This window comes from Eleutherodactylus coqui, chromosome 11 (genome assembly GCF_035609145.1).
Source record: "Eleutherodactylus coqui strain aEleCoq1 chromosome 11, aEleCoq1.hap1, whole genome shotgun sequence".
NCBI classification, from domain to species: Eukaryota; Metazoa; Chordata; class Amphibia; order Anura; family Eleutherodactylidae; genus Eleutherodactylus; species Eleutherodactylus coqui.
This window is the reverse complement of record NC_089847.1, coordinates 37,092,481-37,114,013: the sequence shown is the minus strand read 5'-3', so window position 1 is coordinate 37,114,013 and position 21,533 is coordinate 37,092,481. Positions and strand designations below refer to the sequence as shown.

The window sequence follows — 21,533 nt, the reverse complement described above, 5'->3', positions numbered from 1 at the left end:
CACTTACCTACTTTCTTCTTGTAGTGTTTGCTGGTGACCACAAGAACAGCCCATGTTGTGTTACGGTAAGTAGGGGATATCGGACAGTTGGTATCATGGTCTGTAGTGCAATTAGCATCAGTCCATTAATAATGCTGCAACGTATTATGAAATGTTTAAGTCAATAGACAATGAAAAATGTAATATCGGATGAATTGCCAACCATTCGTTGTCATGGTGCTACCATCTATTATTTTATATGGATATAAAGATGATGACATGGTATGACACGGATTATATTGGGCTGAGAAACCTTAATTTATGATTTATGTTTCTAGAGGAAAGAAGGTTTCTACACCGATTGTAGAAGGGGGTTCTTTACTGTAAGAGCAGTGAGACTGTGGGACTCTGTCTGAGGACATAGTGATGGTGAACTCACTTAAAGTGTTCAAAAGGGTCCTGGATGTCTTTCTTAAGCGTCACAATATTACATGTTATACTCACTTATGACTTCAGAAGGGTCGGTGATCCGGGGATTATTCTGATTGCCAGACTTGGAGTCGGAAGGAATTTTTTTTTTCTGAAAATGAGAAAAATTAGCTTCATTGGGGTTAATGCCTTCCTCTGGATCAACATTGGGGGTGGTAACAGGATGGACATATGTCTTTTTTTCGACTTTCATACTATGTTAAAAGGGTTCTTTCTTTTGGACTACCTCCACTCTATATAAGAACCTGCTGGTGATGCGTTGATGGTCACCGGCCAGGCATCTGAAACGCCCAACCAGCAGCGGTTATTATCAAGGAAAGCTGCAGTTGGCCTCCCATTTCCCATGCGGTACCTGCAGAGGAAATGTGGTTTTGGCTGGTAATTCAATGCTTCTTTTCAGCGGCTTTCTGTTCTGTCCCAGCGTAGAGTCCTTATTTCAACTTTATTTTGCGGGTCATTATGACGCTGACCACACCAAGTTTATAGAGGTTTTGTTACGTTTTACTACTTCTGCACTAGATGAACACTTTCTTTTTGTTCAAGAAAAACTTTTTTGGTGGCACCGTATTCCAGGACCAGAGCATGTTTGGTTTTCCATTGCCGTCTGTGTATGAGGGCTTGTTTTTTTTGGGGGGGAGGGGGGGCGGGGGGGGGGGGGGGGGGAGGGACCTGTAGTTTTTATTGCTACCATGTTGAAGTATAACCAATTTTTGATTATTATTTCTTTATTAATTGCTGTTTTGTCAGAGCGAGATGACAAGAAAAAAAATATCTTTTCCTTGCAGCTATGTGATTCACCTTTGGGACCTTAATCATGAAGGAACATGGGAAGGCAAAGGGACTTATGTATATTACACAGATTTTGTAATGGAGCTCAGTCACCTTTCTATCGACCTGATGCATCATATTCACATGCTGGTGAGCGGCCAATGGCTAACAAATAATCAACCAGATCGAAGAAGAATTGCATCCAGTTCCTGCAAATTGCCTAATGTCTGTTTTTTTTCTCCTTAGTTATTTGGCAACATTTGGCTTTCCATGGCGAGTCTGGTCATCTTCATGCAACTGCGCCACCTTTTCCATGAACTACAGCGTAGGCTTCGCCGGCACAAAAACTATTTGCGGGTTGTTGGAAACATGGAGGCTCAGTGAGTTTATTCATTTTCCTTGCATTCTTAAAGGGAACTTTTATAAACTAAGTTATGGTGCTGTTAGGGGGCTCGACAGAGTGAGCTCAGCCCAGAAATATGACTCTTTTCTGAGTCCTGCGCTGTCCCGCAGACTTGTTTGTGTGATTACACAGACAGCATACAGTCCTATAATGGCTTATAATATTATAAATGGGAGCTGGTTATTTTGAAAACGGATCGAGGGTCTGCATAAAAAAGTCATGGCATGCCCCCACGGATGAGAGTAGGGCGTTCTGTGTAGATCGAACACATGCAGGTTGCCTGAGTTCCACAGGTGCAACTTGCAGTTTTGACGGTTGCCCTCTAGCATTGGAGACAGGGAATCTGCAGCTGCGCCCCCCTCCTCCCCTTCTGTTTACTATGTTTTACAGAGAGTTTTCAGGCAGAGAAAGGGGACTGCAGGCTATTGGAAGGTGAGGAAAATGCAACTGCTCCCTAGTGCGATACCTTGTAGATAAACTTAAAGTAGATAAGGATTTATTCTCTTATGCTTAACCCCTTCACTCCCCAGAGTGTATAGTTACGTTCTGGGCACGTGGGGTTTGTATGGAGTGGGACTGGGAGCTGCTCCAACTCCATACATGGTGATTGCCAGCTGTTTTTGCCAGCTGACACTCACAGCAGCTGCAATCAGCGTGTTTAAGCATTTTAAATGCCTCGAACTGAGTTTGGGGTTCTCAAAAATCCTCCTGCAATGCAATCGCGAGGTGCTGTTCCATTGCTCCTAGGGCTGCCATGACTCATTGCCTATCAAGACATGCCTGTAGCACATCTTTATTAATCATCCCGAATGGTGAATGTCATCAGAAAAAAAAATTACACAACTCCAGAATTGCGTTTTTTTTGTTGTTTGTTTTTTTTTGGTCACTCTGTCTCTCAGAAAAAAAAATTCTAAAAAGCCATCAAAAAGTCATTATTAACTGTTTTAATTAAATATTATTATTATAAACTGTATAAAGACTGAAGTATTTTTCTATAAGACCCATTTTTCAGCTAAGTAAAATCTTGTTGAAAAGTGTCTGCGCCTTATAGTCCAGAGGCAGGGGGGTCTGATAGATCCAGAGACCCCTGACCACTGCCTGATCCTCGAGAGAACTCTGCAGCCATGCAGTCCTTCCTCTCCCTACCTGATCATTGCCGGCCAGAAGCAGCCTCCTCACATATCTCCCCTGGGGGTGTTAGTCCTCTGTACACACAGGGACAGACAATAGCAAAGATCAAAGGTCAGGACAGCAGATGATGTCATAATCATGTGACTGAAAAGCAAATAGACGGAATAATGTATTACTGCACTTGTATGTGGGGATTTAGTGTTTAATAAAATCAGTGTTATATATGCCAGTTGCTGATGTGTGCGCATGTAGTATAGCTGTATGTCAATGGTGCAAAGCTATGGGTGTATGTAGCAGAGTTGTGTGTGTGTGTGCGTGCGCGTGTGCGTGTGCGTGTGTGCGTGCGTGTGCTGTGCGCATGTATGTATAATGTGAACTTATGTGTTTGCGTCATTGTTTGAATGCACACACTAGGTTTAATAGGAGCCGACTATTGATTTGTTAATCCCCCTTTCTATATTAGAACACCAAAGTTAATGACGGTAGCCCCACAACTTTGTTAGACCCCAGACACCTTTAAATTAGTATGAAATATTTTTTTCCTCTTTTCTCTTGTCTAAAGCTGGGGTCCGTCTTATAGTCCGAAAAATCTGGTAATAGATCCTAAGTACACCATAATTTTCAGCATTGCTCCCATTACAGATGTTGGGCCTTATAACACTACTTTTACTCTGATAGTTTTGCTGTAGCCACCATTGAGGAACTGGAGGCCAATAATGATGACTGCGCCATCTGCTGGGATTCAATGCAAGCTGCACGCAAGCTACCCTGTGGGCACCTGTTTCACAAGTGGGTGTTAAACTCTATATTTCTTAATCCATTCAACTTTTAGAATAAATGGTTAACAGATAAACTGTATAGGTCTCCCAGAAGCCGTATTCAGGGCTGCTTTCTTGCAGCTCAGTGACCTTCACGTCAGGGTTTTGTGTTTCTTTGTTTTTATGAACGTTACATTGCTTCGATAAAACTGTAGCTGTTTCTGTCTCCACAGCTCCTGCCTTCGCTCTTGGCTGGAACAGGACACTTCATGTCCCACTTGTAGAATGTCCCTCAATATGGCTGATGGCAGCAGACCTCGTGGCGAGCAACCGAGAGAAAACATAGATCAAAATATGATCCCACTGACCGTGACAGAGGGACGCCCCCGTCTAAATCAGCACAATCACTTCTTCCATTTTGATGGTGAGAATAGTTCAGTTATTTAAAATGGAAAAAAACATTTAAAGTGACCCTCCGGTTCTGGGCAAACAAAGATGGCCTCAACGCTTCTCTCACTACCTGATGTACTCTGTGCATTAGTATATATCGTTAGTCTACTTCACTACACCTGCTGTGATTGACCAATGCTGTCCATGTGAGCAATGCTGGCCAGTAGAAGCAGCATGTAGTGTCTTAGACTGGTAGTGCACACTAATGAACAGCGTGCATCAACTAGTCAGAGAAGCAGGCTATGTTTGCTTGTCCAGGCCCGGAGAGTCCCTTTAACCCCCTAATGATCATGGACTTAAGGTTACATCCTGCAGCCAACACCAGGCGGCAACAGCTCCGATAAGCCGCGCGGCTCATCAGAGCTATTAACCCTTTAAATTCTAACAGCTGCATTTAAATCCCCTGGCCGATGTTCTGGGGTCCCATACAGCTCCCCCCCCCCCTTCCCCCCGATGAGATCGCGGGGAGCCATATTGGTGTCATGGCAGCCGGGTGCCTTCTGAAAGGCCCCAGGGCTGTCATGGCAGAGTGCCTATCAATCCATGCCCGTGGGGTGGCTTGATAGAAAGCCTGCCCGATCGCAGTATGATGTAATGCTATGCTAGCATTACATCATACTGCAGGAGTGATCAAAGTATCGTAAGTTGTCAATGAAAAAATAAAAGTTATGGCTGTCAGAAGCTGCGACAGAAAATAATTTTTAAAAAATGGAATATCTTTGAAAAAAAAATAACAGTAATACAGCAAACACAAAAACTACATATGTTTGGGATCGTAGTAATAGAATAAAGTTATCAGGTCATTTTTGTTGCAGTTTGTGCGCCGTGGAAACAAGACGCATCGAAAGATCGGGAAATTTGTGTTTTTAGTACATTATATGGTACATTAAATAGCACCATTGAAAAATACAATTCGTCCTGCAAAAAACAAGCCCTCATACAGCGACGTCGATGGATAAATAAGAGTTATGATTTTTTAAAATGGGGAGGAAAAAACAAAAATGTGGAAAAAAGGTGGCGGTCCTTAAGGGGTTGAAGGGTTGTCTAATCACAGGCAGCCTCTTTAATATGAGAAGGTTTCTGCTGCAGGAGAAATGCAGTATTATATGTAACTTTTCAAAGAAACGGCTGTCCATGTAAAAAGTGGATGGCTCGAGCTGACCACAGCGAAAGCTTCTGCATGTTGGCGATTTTTATGTTCTTGCTCATAAAGTTGGGTCCAAAGACATCGCCTAAATGTCAAGATGAGACAACCCCTTTTAAAAGAGTTTTACCACTTCTAGTTGTTTTGTTGCAGGAAGCAGACCTCTCCGTGGGTTGCTGCTGCTGGCTGAGTCCCATTCACTTCAATAGGACTCAGCCTGCAGTACCAACCCTGGCCACTGTGCAATGTACGGAGCTGTTTGCTTCCTGCAACAAAACAGCTAGAAGTAGGACAATCCCTTTTAACAATCTGCCAATTATTTCCCTTACAAATGCAGGTTCAAGGTTTGCAAGTTGGCTGCCGAGTTTCTCAGTTGAAGTGATGCACACAACAAATATTCTAGGGATCGCACAAGCAAGTAACTCTCAGCTAAACGCCATGGTATGTATCTAGTTTACTGCATTTGACGCATTATCACTTAGTTGTGACTCACTGAGATGTGACCGGCCACGTGGTAATAGATATAACATATGTGCCGCTCCCTCCACAGGCCCGGCAGGTTTTAGATATGTTCCCTCAAGTACCATATCACCTGATCTTGCAAGATCTACAGATAACTCGCTCCGTGGAGGTCACTACAGACAATATTTTAGAGGGACGCATTCAAGTGCCTTTTCCCACACAGGTTAGTGCTTCAGTATTGGCAAATTTATTGTAATTACCCGCATTGTTTACTATAAGATGGGAATGTTCTGGAAGAAATGAGCCGTATGTGTTTGTCCTGCAGAGGTCTGATGAACCCAGGCCAGATGGTTCTCCAGATGTTGGTGAGCAGCAAGAAACCAATGAAGACGTCCAGGTCAGTAATGGTGGACTAAAACCAAGGAAACCTTTTGCTTCATCTTGCTAGAGGAGATGCAGGCAGGTTTTACGGCTGGCATGGTCTTACCACCCTCTATACACTCTTATGTCTGTCGTCTTTTCTCAGACTGAGCGAGTTCCGTTGAATTTCACACCGAGTGTGGAGGAATACGGAGACTTCGGTGAAGCAGAGGCGCAGTCAACCGATGCAGAAGACTTTGAGGTTAGAGGCAGCCGCTTCTCCAAGTCCGCAGAAGAGAGGCAACGAATGCTAAGCCAAAGGAAAGAGGACATGGTGCTGGTGGCAAGAAGGTAAAAGCTAAGCAGATGCGTTAAGATGTTCTCTTCTGTGCCTACCCGGTCCAACTTCATATATAAATCTGTCCGTTTTATATTGCTGTTTAAATGTTGGATCATTAAAGGGGTTCTGACACAAATAATGTTTTTATGCTTTAGCAGCCATTGTTCCCTGGTGTGCCTAATGGACCCAGGGAACCCATGGTTTAATGGCTGCTAAAGCATACAAAGATAATACTTACCTGTTCTTCTGTTGTTGTTGACATCGGGGGGAGGTCATCTCCCGGCAGGCAGTCTTCTTCCTCTACGAGCCGCGCCGCTCCGGGATCGCGCGCATGCGCTGTGGAGAGGTGCCCTCTGACAGGAGTCAGGACGGGCTGCGTCTCCACTGCGCATGCGCAACACTCCGGAGTTCAGCAGGACGGACGGGCCGCCCACAGCAAGCACTGCTTGAGACGTGCTTGCTGTGGGCGGTCCGTCCGTTCACCTCGGAAGTGCCTGACGGACGGACCAGAGCAGGAAGCGGTCTTTTTGACCGCTCCTGCTCTGCTTTAAAGGCACAGAAGATGATGCCGGCTGGAGGGGACATGCCTGGCGATCGGGCCAGGCAAGGTGAGTACAATTTTTTATTTTTGATGTCAGAACCCCTTTAACCCCTTAATGACGCGGGCATTTTTCTTTTTCCATTTTCGTTTTTTCCTCCCCCCTTTAAAAAAATCATAACTCCTTTATTTATCCATCCACGTCGCTGTATGAGGGCTTGTTTTTTGCGGGACGAGTTGTATTTTTCAATGGTGCTATTTAAAGTACCATATAATGTACTGAAAAACTTTTAAAAAATTCTAAGTGGAGTAAAATGAAAAAAAACACGACATTTTGCCATCTTTTAGTGCGTCTTGCTTCTACGGCGCACAAATGGCAACAAAAACGACATGATAACTTTTTTCTATGGGTCGGTACGATTACTACGATGCCAAACTTGTATAGGTTTTTTTTTACTATACTCCTCTTTTTTTTTTTTTTAAAGACATAAAAATTTTTTCAATTATTTTCTGCGGTCATTTTGTGCGCGCAATAACTTTTTTATTTTTCCGTCGACGTAGTTGAGCAAGGTTTCATTTTTTGCGGGATGTCCTGTAGTTTCTGATAGTACCGTTTTGGAATACATACGACTTTTTGATCGCTTTTTATTGCGTTTTTTCTGGGAGACAGGGTAACTAAAAAAATGCATTTCTGGCGTTCTTCATTTCTTTTTTCGAACGACGTTCACCGTGCGGGAAAAATTATGTGGTACTTTGATAGTTCGGACTTTTACGGACGCGGTGATACTAAATACATATTTTTAATTTATTATTTAGATTTTTTAATAATAGATATGGCAAAAGGGGGGTGATTTAAACTTTTACAACTTTTTTTTTTTTTCAATTAAAAAAAAACTTTATTGATTTTTTTTTTTTTACTTTACTTTGAAGTCCCCCTGGGGGACTTTAAGATGCGATGCTTTGATCGCTCCTGCAGTATGACGTAATGCTATAGCATTACGTCATATTGCTTTTTGACAGGCAGCCTATGAAGCCACCCCACGGGGACGGCTTGATAGGCAGTCTGCTAAGGCAGCCCTGGGGCCTTTCATTAGGCCCCCGGCTGCCATGACACATGCACGGCTCTCCCGATCTCACCGCGGGGGGGCCGTGCGGGACCCCCGAACATCGTTCGGGGCATTTAAATGGTTAATAGCCGCGATCGGCCGCGCGGCCGCTCGCGGCTATTGCCCGCGGATGTCAGCTGTTATAAACAGCTGATGCCTGCACTGTATGAAGAGAGGTTGCATCGCAACCTCTCTTCATACATACCCCGACGCTCCATGACGTACCAGGTACGTCATTGGTCGTTAAGGGGTTAATATATGGGATCACGGGGCAGCTGTACTTATCGTTGTAAGTATAGAATGGCCACTGTACGGCCCCCCTGAACCCAACATACTGTAGGGACTGTTTCACTGTGTCACGTAGGTGGCGCTTCTGGTGGAATGCTCTGTCAGTCGGCTGCTCTCCTCCAATCATTGGTGCCAAGCTATTCCAGCATGGCAGCAAACTGAGGAAGAGGTACTAACTGACAGGGGGGCTGCCTTCCAGGATCTATACAAGTTCAAGGGCACTCTAGGCCTGCTAATTTAAAGGCGCTGTCCCATCAGAGACAAGCTCATTCAGTATACAGCATCTGGAATGATACGGAGATTTTGCTAGGAGAAGCCATGGCCATCCTGTAATACAGGAACTGCTCAAAATTTACTAGAGCTGCTCTTCGTTCAGGATCATAGAGGGGGTTCTTGAGAGGAGAACACGGCTGCAGGATGTTCATGTGCCCGAAGTGTTGTTGGCCAAACTCCTTTAACTACTCTTGTGCATCTTAAATGCCTGTATCTAAAGTGCCACTGCGTCATGGCTATTCGTGACTTTAACTGTTGCCTCATGTGGCGCAGTGTTAAGGCCTCACGTCAACGGGCGGATTTGATTTGCGGACCTTCAGGGGAAGGGGTTAAAGTCCTATATAACCACTTTAAATGTTGACACTGCAGCATAACAATAGCCGTGTAGTGACGTCCTCCCTAATAACTCTGTTTTGGGCCAAAAGAGAGAGATTAAAAAAAAAAAAAACTTCTTGCTCTACACTTGCAAAAAATAATCCATAAACCAAAGTGGTGCCACCTAGTGGCCAAGTCGTGTATGTGAGATGACCTTTTAATTTATGTCAAGCAGTGGCACATAGTGTAATTTGTCTTGTTTAGCAGATGGGTAATTTTTATTTTCTTGGTTTAATCGTAAAACAAGAAAAAGGACTTTTTAGTGCCACTCAGGTTTTCAGAAAGTAAGAGCTAAAGCTTAGTCATCAGCTGCGAGTTATCCTTTACGTTAATGAATCCGTCCCATTCATGGGGTAATATAAGAATATAACTTCAGGGCTTGTATATTTCTTTAGGCCGTGCTCACACTTTACTACTTCGGGTGCAAATGGCTAATGTCTCCAGGAGGACCACCGAGAACCAGTCTAACATTATATCCATTGTGACTGTATATAGTGTGTGTGTAAATATATATATATATATATATATATATAATATTCATTCGTGCATGCATACATGTCTTTTCTTTGTCGCTGTCTTACCAGGCGCTATCTGAACAGAACACCAGATGACGGATCGTCTACGTCCCCAGAGAACGATGTTTCGGACTTGGTCACCCTCCGCCGGTCTGTGCTGGCAGCCGCCGCTGAGCGCAGGTTTCAGTTGCAGCATCCGCCTCAGTAGTGACCGGCGCACACGCATCACCAGGCCTTGATCTTTGTGCAGACGATGCACACACAGACTTGTGACCCAGCACCTTCCTCAGGAGCTCCACCGGCTCTAAGACAGAACTCGGCTTTTGTAATCTCTAGTGTTTTTCTTCCTTGCAGGCCTTGTTTTTAGAACAAGAGGGGCCTGATACTCTGCTCTGATGAACTATATCTTGATTCGCTCTCTCCACCGGTCCCTGGGGGAAACCTGACAGTATTGTAGGCAGAGGAAGAAGCCTTCAGGGGCTGCAGATCTTGAAGTGACATGCAAGAAACAAAAAAACCACCGTCCTCTTCTTATGCATTTCCTCAGCAGCAACTAACATTTTGGCAGTGTTTGTAGATGAGGGCCGTGCCACCCGTACCCGTGGCGGTCCCATAACTATGGCATTTGTTTACAATATTTGCAGATTAAATATGTTTAATAAACCGTTACGCCCCGCTCTGGTGAGATGAGACCCTGCGCGTCCATGAGGTCCTGACGACGAGCATTGGAGATCTGACGCTTTATAATGAAGACTTGGACCGTGATCTACCAAGTTTGTGTTTACAAGTGTTCGAGGAGTTTCTGTGCTTTACGGGAAGATCTATAGTGCAATGTTGTGTCATATGGGGGAGGGGCAACGTATGGCGGCTAGTGATAGCAAAGGTGTTTCAGATCGCAGGTAAATAGCTAGTAGGAAGTTGGTTCTTGTGTGTTGTGGCTTCATAAAGACTTGGCCCTGAAAAATGTTGCAGAGTTGCTTTCTTCTGCCATGGCTTATCTTTCTGGTGTAAACGGGAATCTCCGATTTCATGTGAACAGAATTACTGATTTTCCTGTTAACTCTTGTTTGTCTGTATTCTGACACATTTGTGTGATTCTATCCAAAATGATGTATTTTTTTTATAGATCTTTTTCCCAATAGGTATTGTACATTGTTGTATCTGTTACAGGAGACACAAGACGTACATTTAGGCCTATAAGAGGTTGTCCCACTTCTGGCTATTTTGCTGCAGAAAAAAAGACAGCTCCATACGCTGCACAGTGGCCCAGGTTGGTACTGCAGGCTGAGTCCTATTAAAGTGAATTGGGCTCAGCCTGCAGTACCAAACTGGGCCACTGTGTAGTTTACAGAGCTGTCTGCTTCCTGCAGCAAAACCGCTAAAAGTGGAACAACCCCTTTTAAGGAAACGCGCTGTGCTGAACTTATACCCTATGATATGCTTGATGCAGAGATTCTATGAACAGCCAAGAGACCCTGCATTAGGTAAAATGCAGGGTATGTGTTTTGCACAGTGTGTGCCTTTTAATATGCTGTGTAGCTAAGACTTTGTTCACAGTTGTCTTTGATATGTATATTTGTTTTCTGCATCTGAAAGCGCAGCATGCTGCATTCTAGTCCGGCTTTGGACCAGCAGTTTAGCGGGAGAAGATGGGCACATAGCATTTTCTCAATTAATTTCTGACCTATTTTTTTTTTCAATGGCAAAGAGGAAAATTTACCAATGGGATTGTGGGTAATTAAAAGGACAGATAATTAACGTCATCCAAGGACGTGGTCAGATTGCAAACAGAATTATCAGTCGTCTTGTCCATCAAAATTCCTCAAAGTTGTAAAACTACTATTGTGCACACGGCCTGAACAAACAGCAGTGGGCGCTCACACACACTTAGGAGCATGGCGGTGCGTCGGAGACTGAGCCTAGCTGCTAGGAACATTTTTAGTTTTTTTGTTTTTTTTTCAGATGCCTTTGCCATCACAGGAGGCCTTGTGATTTGGCTACTGCAATTTCTGGATTTTATTCTTATAAAAATAAACTTTTAATCAGTGTTAATTGTCTTGCAGTGACATTTATGTTAGTCACAGGGGTGGACACAATTTTAAACAATTTAAGGGGTTGTCCAGTTGTAAACTATTGATGGCCTGTTCATAGTATAGGCTATCTTAGTAGCTGAAGGAAGCAGACAGCTCCGTTCTTACAGCAGTGGTCAGGCTCGGTATTACAGGCAAAGGTCCCATTGAAGTGAATGGGAGAGAGCTGCTATACTAAGCGTGGCCACTGCAGAGAGGACAGAGCAGACCCCTGCTGATGCACTAATGCTGGCCTGTCCTGAGGATAAGCCATCAATTGTTTACAGCTAGACAATCCTTTTAAAATTCAATGATGATGTCAAGTTGTACACAGCGCCTCAACAATTTCAAGATGTCTGCTTGCTGCCAATGAATAGCAGTGTTCTTGTTTACATCCAGAGGCTGAAAACACACATGGACCCGATACGTCTCACTGCTGAGCGGTTTATAAATTCTGGATGATCTACATGTACAAATCGGTCTCCTGTTCTGATCTTACCTTCTCTGATACATTCTAACAATCGGCATTGAGTTTAGGATGACTTACTTAGGCCGGTGACACGCGGCCAAGGATCCCGCACGAGATTTGGGCGTTGCAAGACACACAATTCTCACATGAGTATGAACCCTATTCTTTTAAATGAGGTCATGCACCTGGGCCTGGAGAAACAAAGATGGCTGCACCGATTCTCCCAACTACCTGGTGCACACTGTATTAGTATACATCGTTCTAAGACATTACACCTGCTTTATTGACCACTCAGGGCAGCAAGTAATGTCTTAGACTACTAATGCACCATATAGTCAGAGGATCGGTGCTGGCATCCTTGTTTGTTCAGGCCCAGAGGGTTGCGTTACTTGAAGATGAAGAATATGTACCAGCGAGACTTGTTTTCTAAATTTGCAAGTTCGCAATCAAACTCGGCGATCACCCCACACAACATGCGGCTTCCTTGGAAACTTTGAGCACAGAATTCTTTGGAAAACTGTCAGCTGGACAACCCCGATACCGAAGATGTGTGCAAATCCCAATTACAAGTTTACCCGCTAGTAGAACATGTTGTGCAGATACTGGTGACAGATGCCCGGACTCATGTTATATCCAACATTACTAATCTGTTTTCAGAGGAGAACTTTGGAGTTATAATGATCACAATACGCCGCTTACTAAGTTCCCACAGCTGTCATCGCACATAATTGTCAGTAACCCTTTAAATGCAGATGGGATGATGAACACTGATGACATCACATAACCCCCCTCTGAGGCCATTTATAGTAAGAAGTCGGCAACAAGTCTTGTAAGGTGTTATTAGGAAACTGTCACAGGTCCCGGGTGCCATATTTATGGGAGGCGGCTTTAATAGCAACATACAAACTTTCATTCATCCTCTAACAGAGACTGAAGTGGCCGCTGTGAAGACCCAGCAGAGGAGCGCTAATCAATTGTCTGTGACAAATCTTACAATGTAAAAGGCCCTTTACGAACCCCTTCATGAGCAGTCCATTTTAGGCCATAATGACCAACTAATGTTTTTAAAAATATATATTTTTGGTGGATCACTGCATCATAACACTTTACGAGTCTGGGGACTGTCGCAGCACTAAATCTACACTATTTGCTGTGGATTTTGGCGCAGATTTTACTCCCTCATTTGAAGAGGTGGAATCTGCTGCGGCCAATTTAAATGCTGTGGATTTAAATTCTGCACTGCATGTCAATTTGTGCACAAATCAAATCTGCCTGTGGACATTGGGCCTTAGGGGATCTCCACGAGCCCCGGAAGGGCTGCGGATTTTCCAATCAGTGTAGACTTTAACCCATTAATGACCAAGTGCAGTAAAGTACTGGGCTTTGTCCTGGCTTTAATCCTGACTAATAGTCGTGGGATTAAAGCCTCTTCTCCTGCAATCAAGCAGAATCAGGCTGGATTCACACGAACGTATATCGGCTCGGTTTTCACGCCGAGCCGATATACGTCGTCCTCATCTGCAGGGGGGGGGGGGGGGGGGATGGAAGAGCCAGGAGCAGGAACTGAGCTCCCACCCCCTCTCTGCCTCTCTCCACCCCTCTGCACTATTTGCAATGAAAGGAGGTGGGATGAGGGTGGGGCTAAGTTCCGAGAAATAGCCCCACCCCCATGCCACCTCTCATTGCAAATAGTGCAGAGGGGCGGAGAGGAGGCAGAGAGGGAGCACTGCTCCTGGCTCTTCCATCCTCCCCCCCCTTCCCCCCTGCAGAGAGAGTCGACGTATATCGGCTGGGTGTGAAAACCGAGCCGATATACGTTCGTGTGCATCCAGCATCAGGTAGAGTCCTCAGTAGAGATGAGCGAGCGTACTCAGTTCGGGTGTTTTTGCACTCGAGTACCACTTTCTCCAAGTAACTGACAACTCGGACGAAAAGATTCGGGGGGGGCGGCGTGGTGGAGCGGGGGTAGAAGTGGGGAACAGGGAGGAGCTCTCTCCCCCACTTCCCCTCTGCAACCCCGGCGCCCCCCGAATCTTTTTGTCCGAGTAGTCAGTTACTTGGAGAAAGCGGTGCTCGATTGCAAAAACACCCAAACTGAGTACACTCGCTCATCTCTAGTCCTCAGCTGTCATACACAGCAGAGGACCTGGAGGTGAAGGTGAAGCATTTTTTAACCACTTCTTGCTTCTCCTTTCCCGGCTACATAGCGCTCAATGAGCATTATGTACTAGAGTGGAAGTGATTTTTCCACTAGGTGACCCAGTGATCAAGTGACCGACGGGTGCCCCCTGTTACAGCAGAGCTGTAGGATCCTTGCAGACCCCGATCAGCTATGATGTCACCACATGGGATTGTATTTCCCTGTAACTGGAACTCCTATTGGTGCCACAGCTACAGTGGAAAATCTATATATATAAAATTGAATGTCTGTCTGTATGCGTGCGTGTCTGTTTGTCCTTTATGCGCTACTACACCATTCATCCGATCGCCATGAAACTTTGGGAAGTTGTTGAGTACACTCCTGGGAAGATTATAGGCATAGTACAACTATCCTACGATAAATGGCACGCGCGCGAGCGTCGTCGAAAGTTACCACCCCCCCACGTAGATCGAATAAGTAAGCCACCTGCTATTATGATGTCATCACTGATGTCATCAACATCGGATGCCCTTGAACATGCCCCAACATGTTCTATAAAGCTGCATTGTGATGTCATTAAGGCTCTATTATGACACGTACAGCTTGGAACGACTAGAGCACGCCAGCCAATTACCATTGGAGTTGGAAGTGGGTAAACAAGTACTAGGATATCTTCCTAAGAAGCCACAGCAGCCGGATAAATTGTATGTTCCACCCAACGGCTATTTTATTCAGCCCGCAAGGGGGAAGCAGCGGCCTACAAAATCTCATTCAGGTAGGTAGGTTCAGTTCTTGGAGGTTGGGGAATGCTTATGGGCAAGGCCTTACGTCTCATCCCAACTCGATTATTCAATTCTAAGTGCAAAAGAATTAGCGTCCAAATTTTATGTACGGAATTTAATTCTCTCACTTCCCAATGTCATAGAAACTTGAAATTTGGCACGAGCATTGATTATGTCATAAATGGGAAAAGCTAATGGGTCCCAACTTGATTATTCAATTCAAAGCGACAAAGAATTAGTGTCCAAATTTTACGTACGGAATCTAATTCTCTCATTTCCTGATGTCATAGATAGATAGATAGATAGATAGATAGATAGATAGATAGATAGACTGTATGCAATAACCCAGATAGATAGACTGTATGCAATGACACGTACAGCTTGGAACCATAAATACTAGAGCACGCCAGCCATTTACAGTCAGTCTCCATTGGAGTTGGAAGTGGGCAAACATGTACTAGGCTATCTTCCCAAGAAGCCACAGCAGCCGGATAAATTGGATGTTCCACACAACGGCTATTTTATTCAGCCTGCAAGGGGGAAGCAGCGGCCTACAAAATCTCATTGGTCGCTGCTGCCGTCATTTTTAAAAAAGGTACGCTCAGTTCTTTCATGGAGAACAATGTTTAGTGGAGAACTCGCTTATTGGATACAATGTTGTGAGCTGGGGAAAACCCCTAGAATAATCCACGGCACGCAGGCAGACAAGCAAAGTGTAAATAACTGGATTGGATAGCTATGTCTGTCTGTCTTCGCAGCAACTAATTTATGTATGTCTGTCTTCGCAGCAACGCGCGACGGGTACGCTAGTATGAAATAAAAATAAAAAAAGACCATGTGAATGACCACCAGAGGTCTTATCTGACATCACGGGGGACGTAGATTTAAAATTCACACGGCGCATCAATTCTCTGTAGACTTTGATCGGAATTCCTCCACATCCCGTCGTCATAGTTCTTACTGGAAATAAAACCGCAGCATTTCCACCTCGTGGGAACACACCCTCAATGTGTCTAGTGGGCGGTCCTCCTCATTCACTGTCAACGAGTGACAGTAGATCAGATTGAGAGCGAGTCGTAAATATTCACGTTACACATTTTCAGCACCAGAAGCCAAATCTAGCAACGGCCAGTACCTGGGAACGGAGGCGAGCTGCAGCAGGAGAAAACCGGCAATGCCTCGGCCATTTTTTAAAATAAGGCCAGTAAAAACATCCTATGGGAACGCGATGCGAAGTTCCCAATCAAAAGTAATGCAAAATACTTGCCGGGGATCGCTAGTTCCCACAAAAACGCCTCTCATTCACAGGAAAATCGCACGTTGCAGAATGCGATATCGGGATGAGTTTCAGGGTCTGATATCGCACACGCCTGTTTGAAGTTAGCCTAACGCAGATGTAAACATCTGAACGCTTCAGTTTTTTTACCCCTTTGATTAAAATAGTTTAAAAAAAAAAAAAACCTAATGCAAAACTTTCTATTTGCTTTCGTTGTGTTAGGTTTCCGTTTTTTAGCAGAACAAAGTGCGCAGCCTGCAGCGGTATTTGTCCCCTTTAAGAAAAAAAAATAAACAAAAGCTCAATTGAACGGAAAACTTACAATTTGTTTTCTGTTTTTTAAATACCTGTTAAAATCACTGGGGGGCGGAGCCGTTCAATTACGTTCTAGTGAACATTCACAAACTGCGCATTGTGATTTGGAGCGGCACATACAAGGATGCTACATACAAGGACGCCATATCCACCACATCCATGGACACTTCATGCACGGGCGCTGCATACAGGGACACTTCATACATGACATATTAGTATATACTGCATACAAGCCGCCACCAATAACAATAAGGCCGCCATCACTGATGATAAAAATCATGAAGAACAGGAGCTGATGTTGCTATACCCACTACAGACAATCCCCCTTCTGCTACAAAGACGGGATTTAGGAAAACTATACACAGCACTCACATCCTTTATATGGTCAAGGAAACGACCGCGTATCGCCCTAAAAAAACTGATGCTTCCTAAGGGTGAAGGTGGCTTAAACTTCCCAGATATCCACATGTACAATGTAGCCAGCCTCATGAGACACTCTATAGATTGGATAAGGGGATCTAATAATTTCTCCAATATCGATCTGGAGACAGAACTACTCAGCCCATGGAGCCTAAATGCCCTCTTGCATACAAGCTTCTCCAACCTTCCTAAAGAGAGTAAACATTCGATCATGGCTAGAGATACCATAGCAGCATGGAAGATAGTCCGTAAGATGTACGCCTTACCATTCAAAATATCCAAACCTATGGACCTATGGAACCATCCTGAATTCAAAGAAGGGCGAGAAAACAAAATGTTTAAAGTTTGGCAGCAGAGGGGCATTTTAAAAGTCCAACATCTTATACACCCAGAAACTCCTAGATATATGAGCTTCAAGGAATTGGGTGAAAAATATAACCTACCTACAACCCATTTTCTCCCATATGCACAAATGAGAAACTTCCTACGGAATAGGCTAACTGACATTTCAAAAGAGGCAATACTCAACTCTATAGATATCCTAATCCAAAACTGTACCTATAAACAATCAATTTCAGTATTATATACTAAGTTCAGGGAAGCATGGGTGAAAGAGAATGGCTCGAACTTGTTTAAAAGATGGATAAGTGACCTACAGGATCCAGAGATATCTGAGGGCATAATCAAGAGCTGGAACTCTGTGAGAAGGGCGGTATCAAACGAAAGATGGCGGGAAACATATTTTAAGATAATCCACAGAGCGATTTATGGGTTCAACATACCTCAGAACCCAAATGGTCCAGCAAGACTACAAGCATGCCCAAAATGTGCATTACCCAACTCAGATTTTTTACACGGCATTTGGCACTGCCCTAAAAACAAATCATTTTGGGTGGGGACCCAAAAAATAATACAAGACATTGGAGGCCAATTCCTGCAGCTATCACCACAGACATTCGTACTCCACTAACTGCCAGAACAGGTAAGAAAAACCACAATGACCCACATTGGAGGCCAATTCCTGCAGCTATCACCACAGACATTCGTACTCCACTAACTGCCAGAACAGGTAAGAAAAACCACAATGACCCATACCATACTTCTAATTAGTAAAAGGTGCCTTCTAAATAACTGCCTACAAGCCAAACCCCCAGGGATAGAAGAGGTGATACACCAGCTAAAACATCTCTCAAAAATGGAAAAAATTGAGATAGAACGGAGATTGGAATCCCAAACCTCAAAATTCTTCAAAAAATGGAGGGAATTTATAGAAAAATGTCTTAACCCCAGCGAAATCAAAGAATGTATGACGCAATTTGCTAACACAACATGGTACTACAGTCAAAACGATTTGAACAGTCTGGGATCACTGAAAATATCGTGACTGATCTGAAAGGAACATGCTCGCCGGGATTTAGTTCGCGGATTAGATTAGATAGTTGATGGTTAATATTAGCATTGAATTTCAATGTGTGTTTCAATATGTTAATAACTGTTACCATATTTGGGAGAAAGAGTTTTACCGAAATAAGAAAGGATCATACATGGGTTGAAGGCAAAATAGTTGTTCAGCATAAAACTGAAAGATGGGCACATTTAGACACAATGATTATCGCAGAAAAGATGGTTTTTGAGCGAATTTTGAGCGATAATGGGCCTTAAGTTGGTGCTATACAAATAACAAGTCCCTTTTCCCTTTCTTATCTTCTGAAAGACAGAACTATTCTATTTTTACTAGAGATCGTTGTGTGGGGGTCATTTTTTGCAGGAAGTCCTGTAGTTACTATTGGAACCACAGTAGAGTTGTGTGATATGGAGCATGCTGGTAGAACCTGGGTATTCTCTGTGTATAATTATATATGTACAGTTGGTATAAGTTATATATCTACCTGGCAGTAATTCCAATCAAATGTCTTGTACTGTATGGGGGAATAATGAATGCAAATTCTCTATAGATGTTCTAATATATTTATTATTAATGCATGAAAGATGTTATCATACAGTGAATAGATTGGAGCAGATGATGATCATTCCGCTCTTCAGGCCTTGGCTTACTCTTATGGTGTTTTTGGAAATGCAGGTTCAGATCACACATAGGTGACGCTATCCTGGATTCCTACAACATGCCACATTCAGCCTTTGGGCCTTCTATTTGTCAAGTCCGGTTAATGAAGAAGGAGCTGCTTTCTTCATTAGCAGCTTCCTTCTGTCATCATCACCACATTGTAGATGAGATGTCCAGATGGTTATGCATGAAAGATTTTATCATACAGTGAATAGATTGGAGCAGATGATGATCATTCCGCTCTTCAGGCCTTGGCTTACTCTTATGGTGTTTTTGGAAATGCAGGTTGGGATCACACATAGGTGACGCTTTCCTGGATTCCTACAACACGCCACATTCAGCCTTTGGGCCTTCTATTTGTCAAGTCCGGTTAATGAAGAAGGAGCTGCTTTCTTCATTAGCAGCTTCCTTCTGTCATCATCACCACATTGTAGATGAGATGTCCAGATGGTTATGCATGAAAGATTTTATCATACAGTGAATAGATTGGAGCAGATGATGATCATTCCGCTCTTCAGGCCTTGGCTTACTCTTATGGTGTTTTTGGAAATGCAGGTTGGGATCACACATAGGTGACGCTTTCCTGGATTCCTACAACACGCCACATTCAGCCTTTGGGCCTTCTATTTGTCAAGTCCGGTTAATGAAGAAGGAGCTGCTTTCTTCATTAGCAGCTTCCTTCTGTCATCATCACCACATTGTAGATGAGATGTCCAGATGGTTACATAGCAAGTAAGGTTAAAATTAGTAATTACTTGCTATATTGACCCAGAGGGAGGCAAAAAAAACCCTGAAGATTGTTAGTTTGTCCTCATATTAGGGGAGAAAATTCCTCCCTGACCCCAAATATGGCGATCGGAATGACTCCCTGGGTCGTCAGAGCTCAAATCTACATGGATGTTAAGTGGTGGGTGTTCAGTTGGCATTGAGCCATACTGTAGTTTTAGTGGTGGCAAAGCTGCCTTTTACATGAGTCTGTACATGGTATCAAGTAGGTTGTGGAAAGCGGTAGGAGTTCATAGATGGGGAACATGGTTGGATATCATTAGTTTAGCTGGTTTGAGTTGGTCGTCCACCAGCTTTGTTGACCACTTAGTTTGCTTCCTTTTTGAATGGCCTCCTGGCAAACAGATTAGCCATCCAAGATTTGGTCTCAATGGTCTCAGCAGGATGATAATGTTGAGACCACTCTGGACATATAAAATTAAATTCTTTGAAGATCTTCTGGTCTTTAGAACTTATTTTGTTGGCTCTTTCTGTATAGGACAGAGTTTGGTTCATATTCTGGTCAACAGAAGCTTCTGTCATGATTTCCGGTGGTATGACTCTCCCAGCTTCCATATCTTCCCAATTGATGTTGGAAAAATATGGATGGTTCCTCACATCTCCTTCTACTCCTAGCCGATGGTGCTGCTTTTTATGCAGCAGTCCTTGTAAGATGTTCAGTGTGTCAGGAGTCAGGTATTCTGGGTATTTTGGTTCATAGCGTAGGATGGCAAGCTTAACTTCTTTGGGTGTTTGTCCACTAAAAGGAGACCTAGATGTGTGCATCTTATACAGTATCACACCTATGGCAAAATAATCTACCCCTTCGCCATGTTCCTGGCGCCTCACCATTTCTGGGGCCATATAATTGACTGTACCTACACACCCTCCTTTGGTCCTCTCATACACACTCATTGCAGCAAGACCGAAGTCGGTTATTTTTACATGGCCGTCTGCGGACAGAAGGATGTTTTCTGGCTTCAGGTCCCGGTGTATGATGCCTTTTTTGTGCAGGAACTGTGTGCCACAGATCACCTCTGCTATGATGAATTGTATTGTGGGGTGATCAAGCTCACGGTTCTTCTGCAGAAAATGATGCAGGTCCCCTCTGGGGGCCAATTCCATCACATAAAAGATAAATTTTTTTGTGTGAAAGGCAGCCAGGCCGTGAATCAGGTGAGGGCTCTCGTAGGATAGTTCTAATATATTGCGCTCTACAAAACTGCCCCCGTAATTTGTGAAATACCATTTGCTTATCGCTTTAATGGCAACACATTCCTTGCGAATGATATCTCTTGCCAAATAGACATCTCCAAAGCCTCCTTCTCCCAGTATTTGATGGACAGTAAAGGACTGTATTGTTAGGGGTACTGTGGCAGGTGTTTCCTCGCCAGTTTGTTCAGGTTTCTCAATACAGATGTTGCTTGGTGTGGGTTTCTTATCATAGCTACTGCCGCTCTGAAAGGTAGATTTGTGGAGCTCCTCAGATCTACATTCTTCTCTCTCTGTATTGATGCAAATGCTTGCATTTTCCCCTTTATCATCATCCTTTCCCTTCCCTTTAGATGATTCATTGTCTGTTTATAAGAAACAAAGAAACGCGTGTTAATATGTATAACAATTATTACAGTCTTCATTGCTATCCCACAGCAACACATATTCATATGTAATCAGATCATGGAACATAAAACCAACATTATATTCACTAAAGTGTAAAGCCGTAAACAAGGACCTAAATACTGTGTTGTGTCTGTAGCTCTTGTGCTGATCTATGTGTATCTATGGTTATAGACTATATCATTTGAAAGGATTATGAACAATTCCCATGAACATTCCCAGTTACTTCCCGATCT

General features: G+C 43.7%; 1 protein-coding gene across 1 annotated transcript in view; it reads left to right on the top strand.

Annotated features, from left to right (window-relative positions):
• The window catches only part of AMFR (autocrine motility factor receptor), a 33,952-nt gene extending 22,521 nt beyond the window's left edge, over positions 1 to 11,431 (top strand). The window contains exons 5-14 of the mRNA XM_066583829.1: positions 25 to 65; positions 1,254 to 1,386; positions 1,483 to 1,616; positions 3,449 to 3,559; positions 3,762 to 3,952; positions 5,460 to 5,563; positions 5,673 to 5,807; positions 5,910 to 5,981; positions 6,111 to 6,295; positions 9,449 to 11,431. Of these exons, the coding sequence (XP_066439926.1) occupies positions 25 to 65; positions 1,254 to 1,386; positions 1,483 to 1,616; positions 3,449 to 3,559; positions 3,762 to 3,952; positions 5,460 to 5,563; positions 5,673 to 5,807; positions 5,910 to 5,981; positions 6,111 to 6,295; positions 9,449 to 9,587 (1,245 nt within the window). The 3' untranslated portion in view covers positions 9,588 to 11,431. The remainder of the gene's footprint in view (positions 1 to 24; positions 66 to 1,253; positions 1,387 to 1,482; positions 1,617 to 3,448; positions 3,560 to 3,761; positions 3,953 to 5,459; positions 5,564 to 5,672; positions 5,808 to 5,909; positions 5,982 to 6,110; positions 6,296 to 9,448) is intronic.
• The last annotated feature ends 10,102 nt before the right edge of the window (positions 11,432 to 21,533 follow it).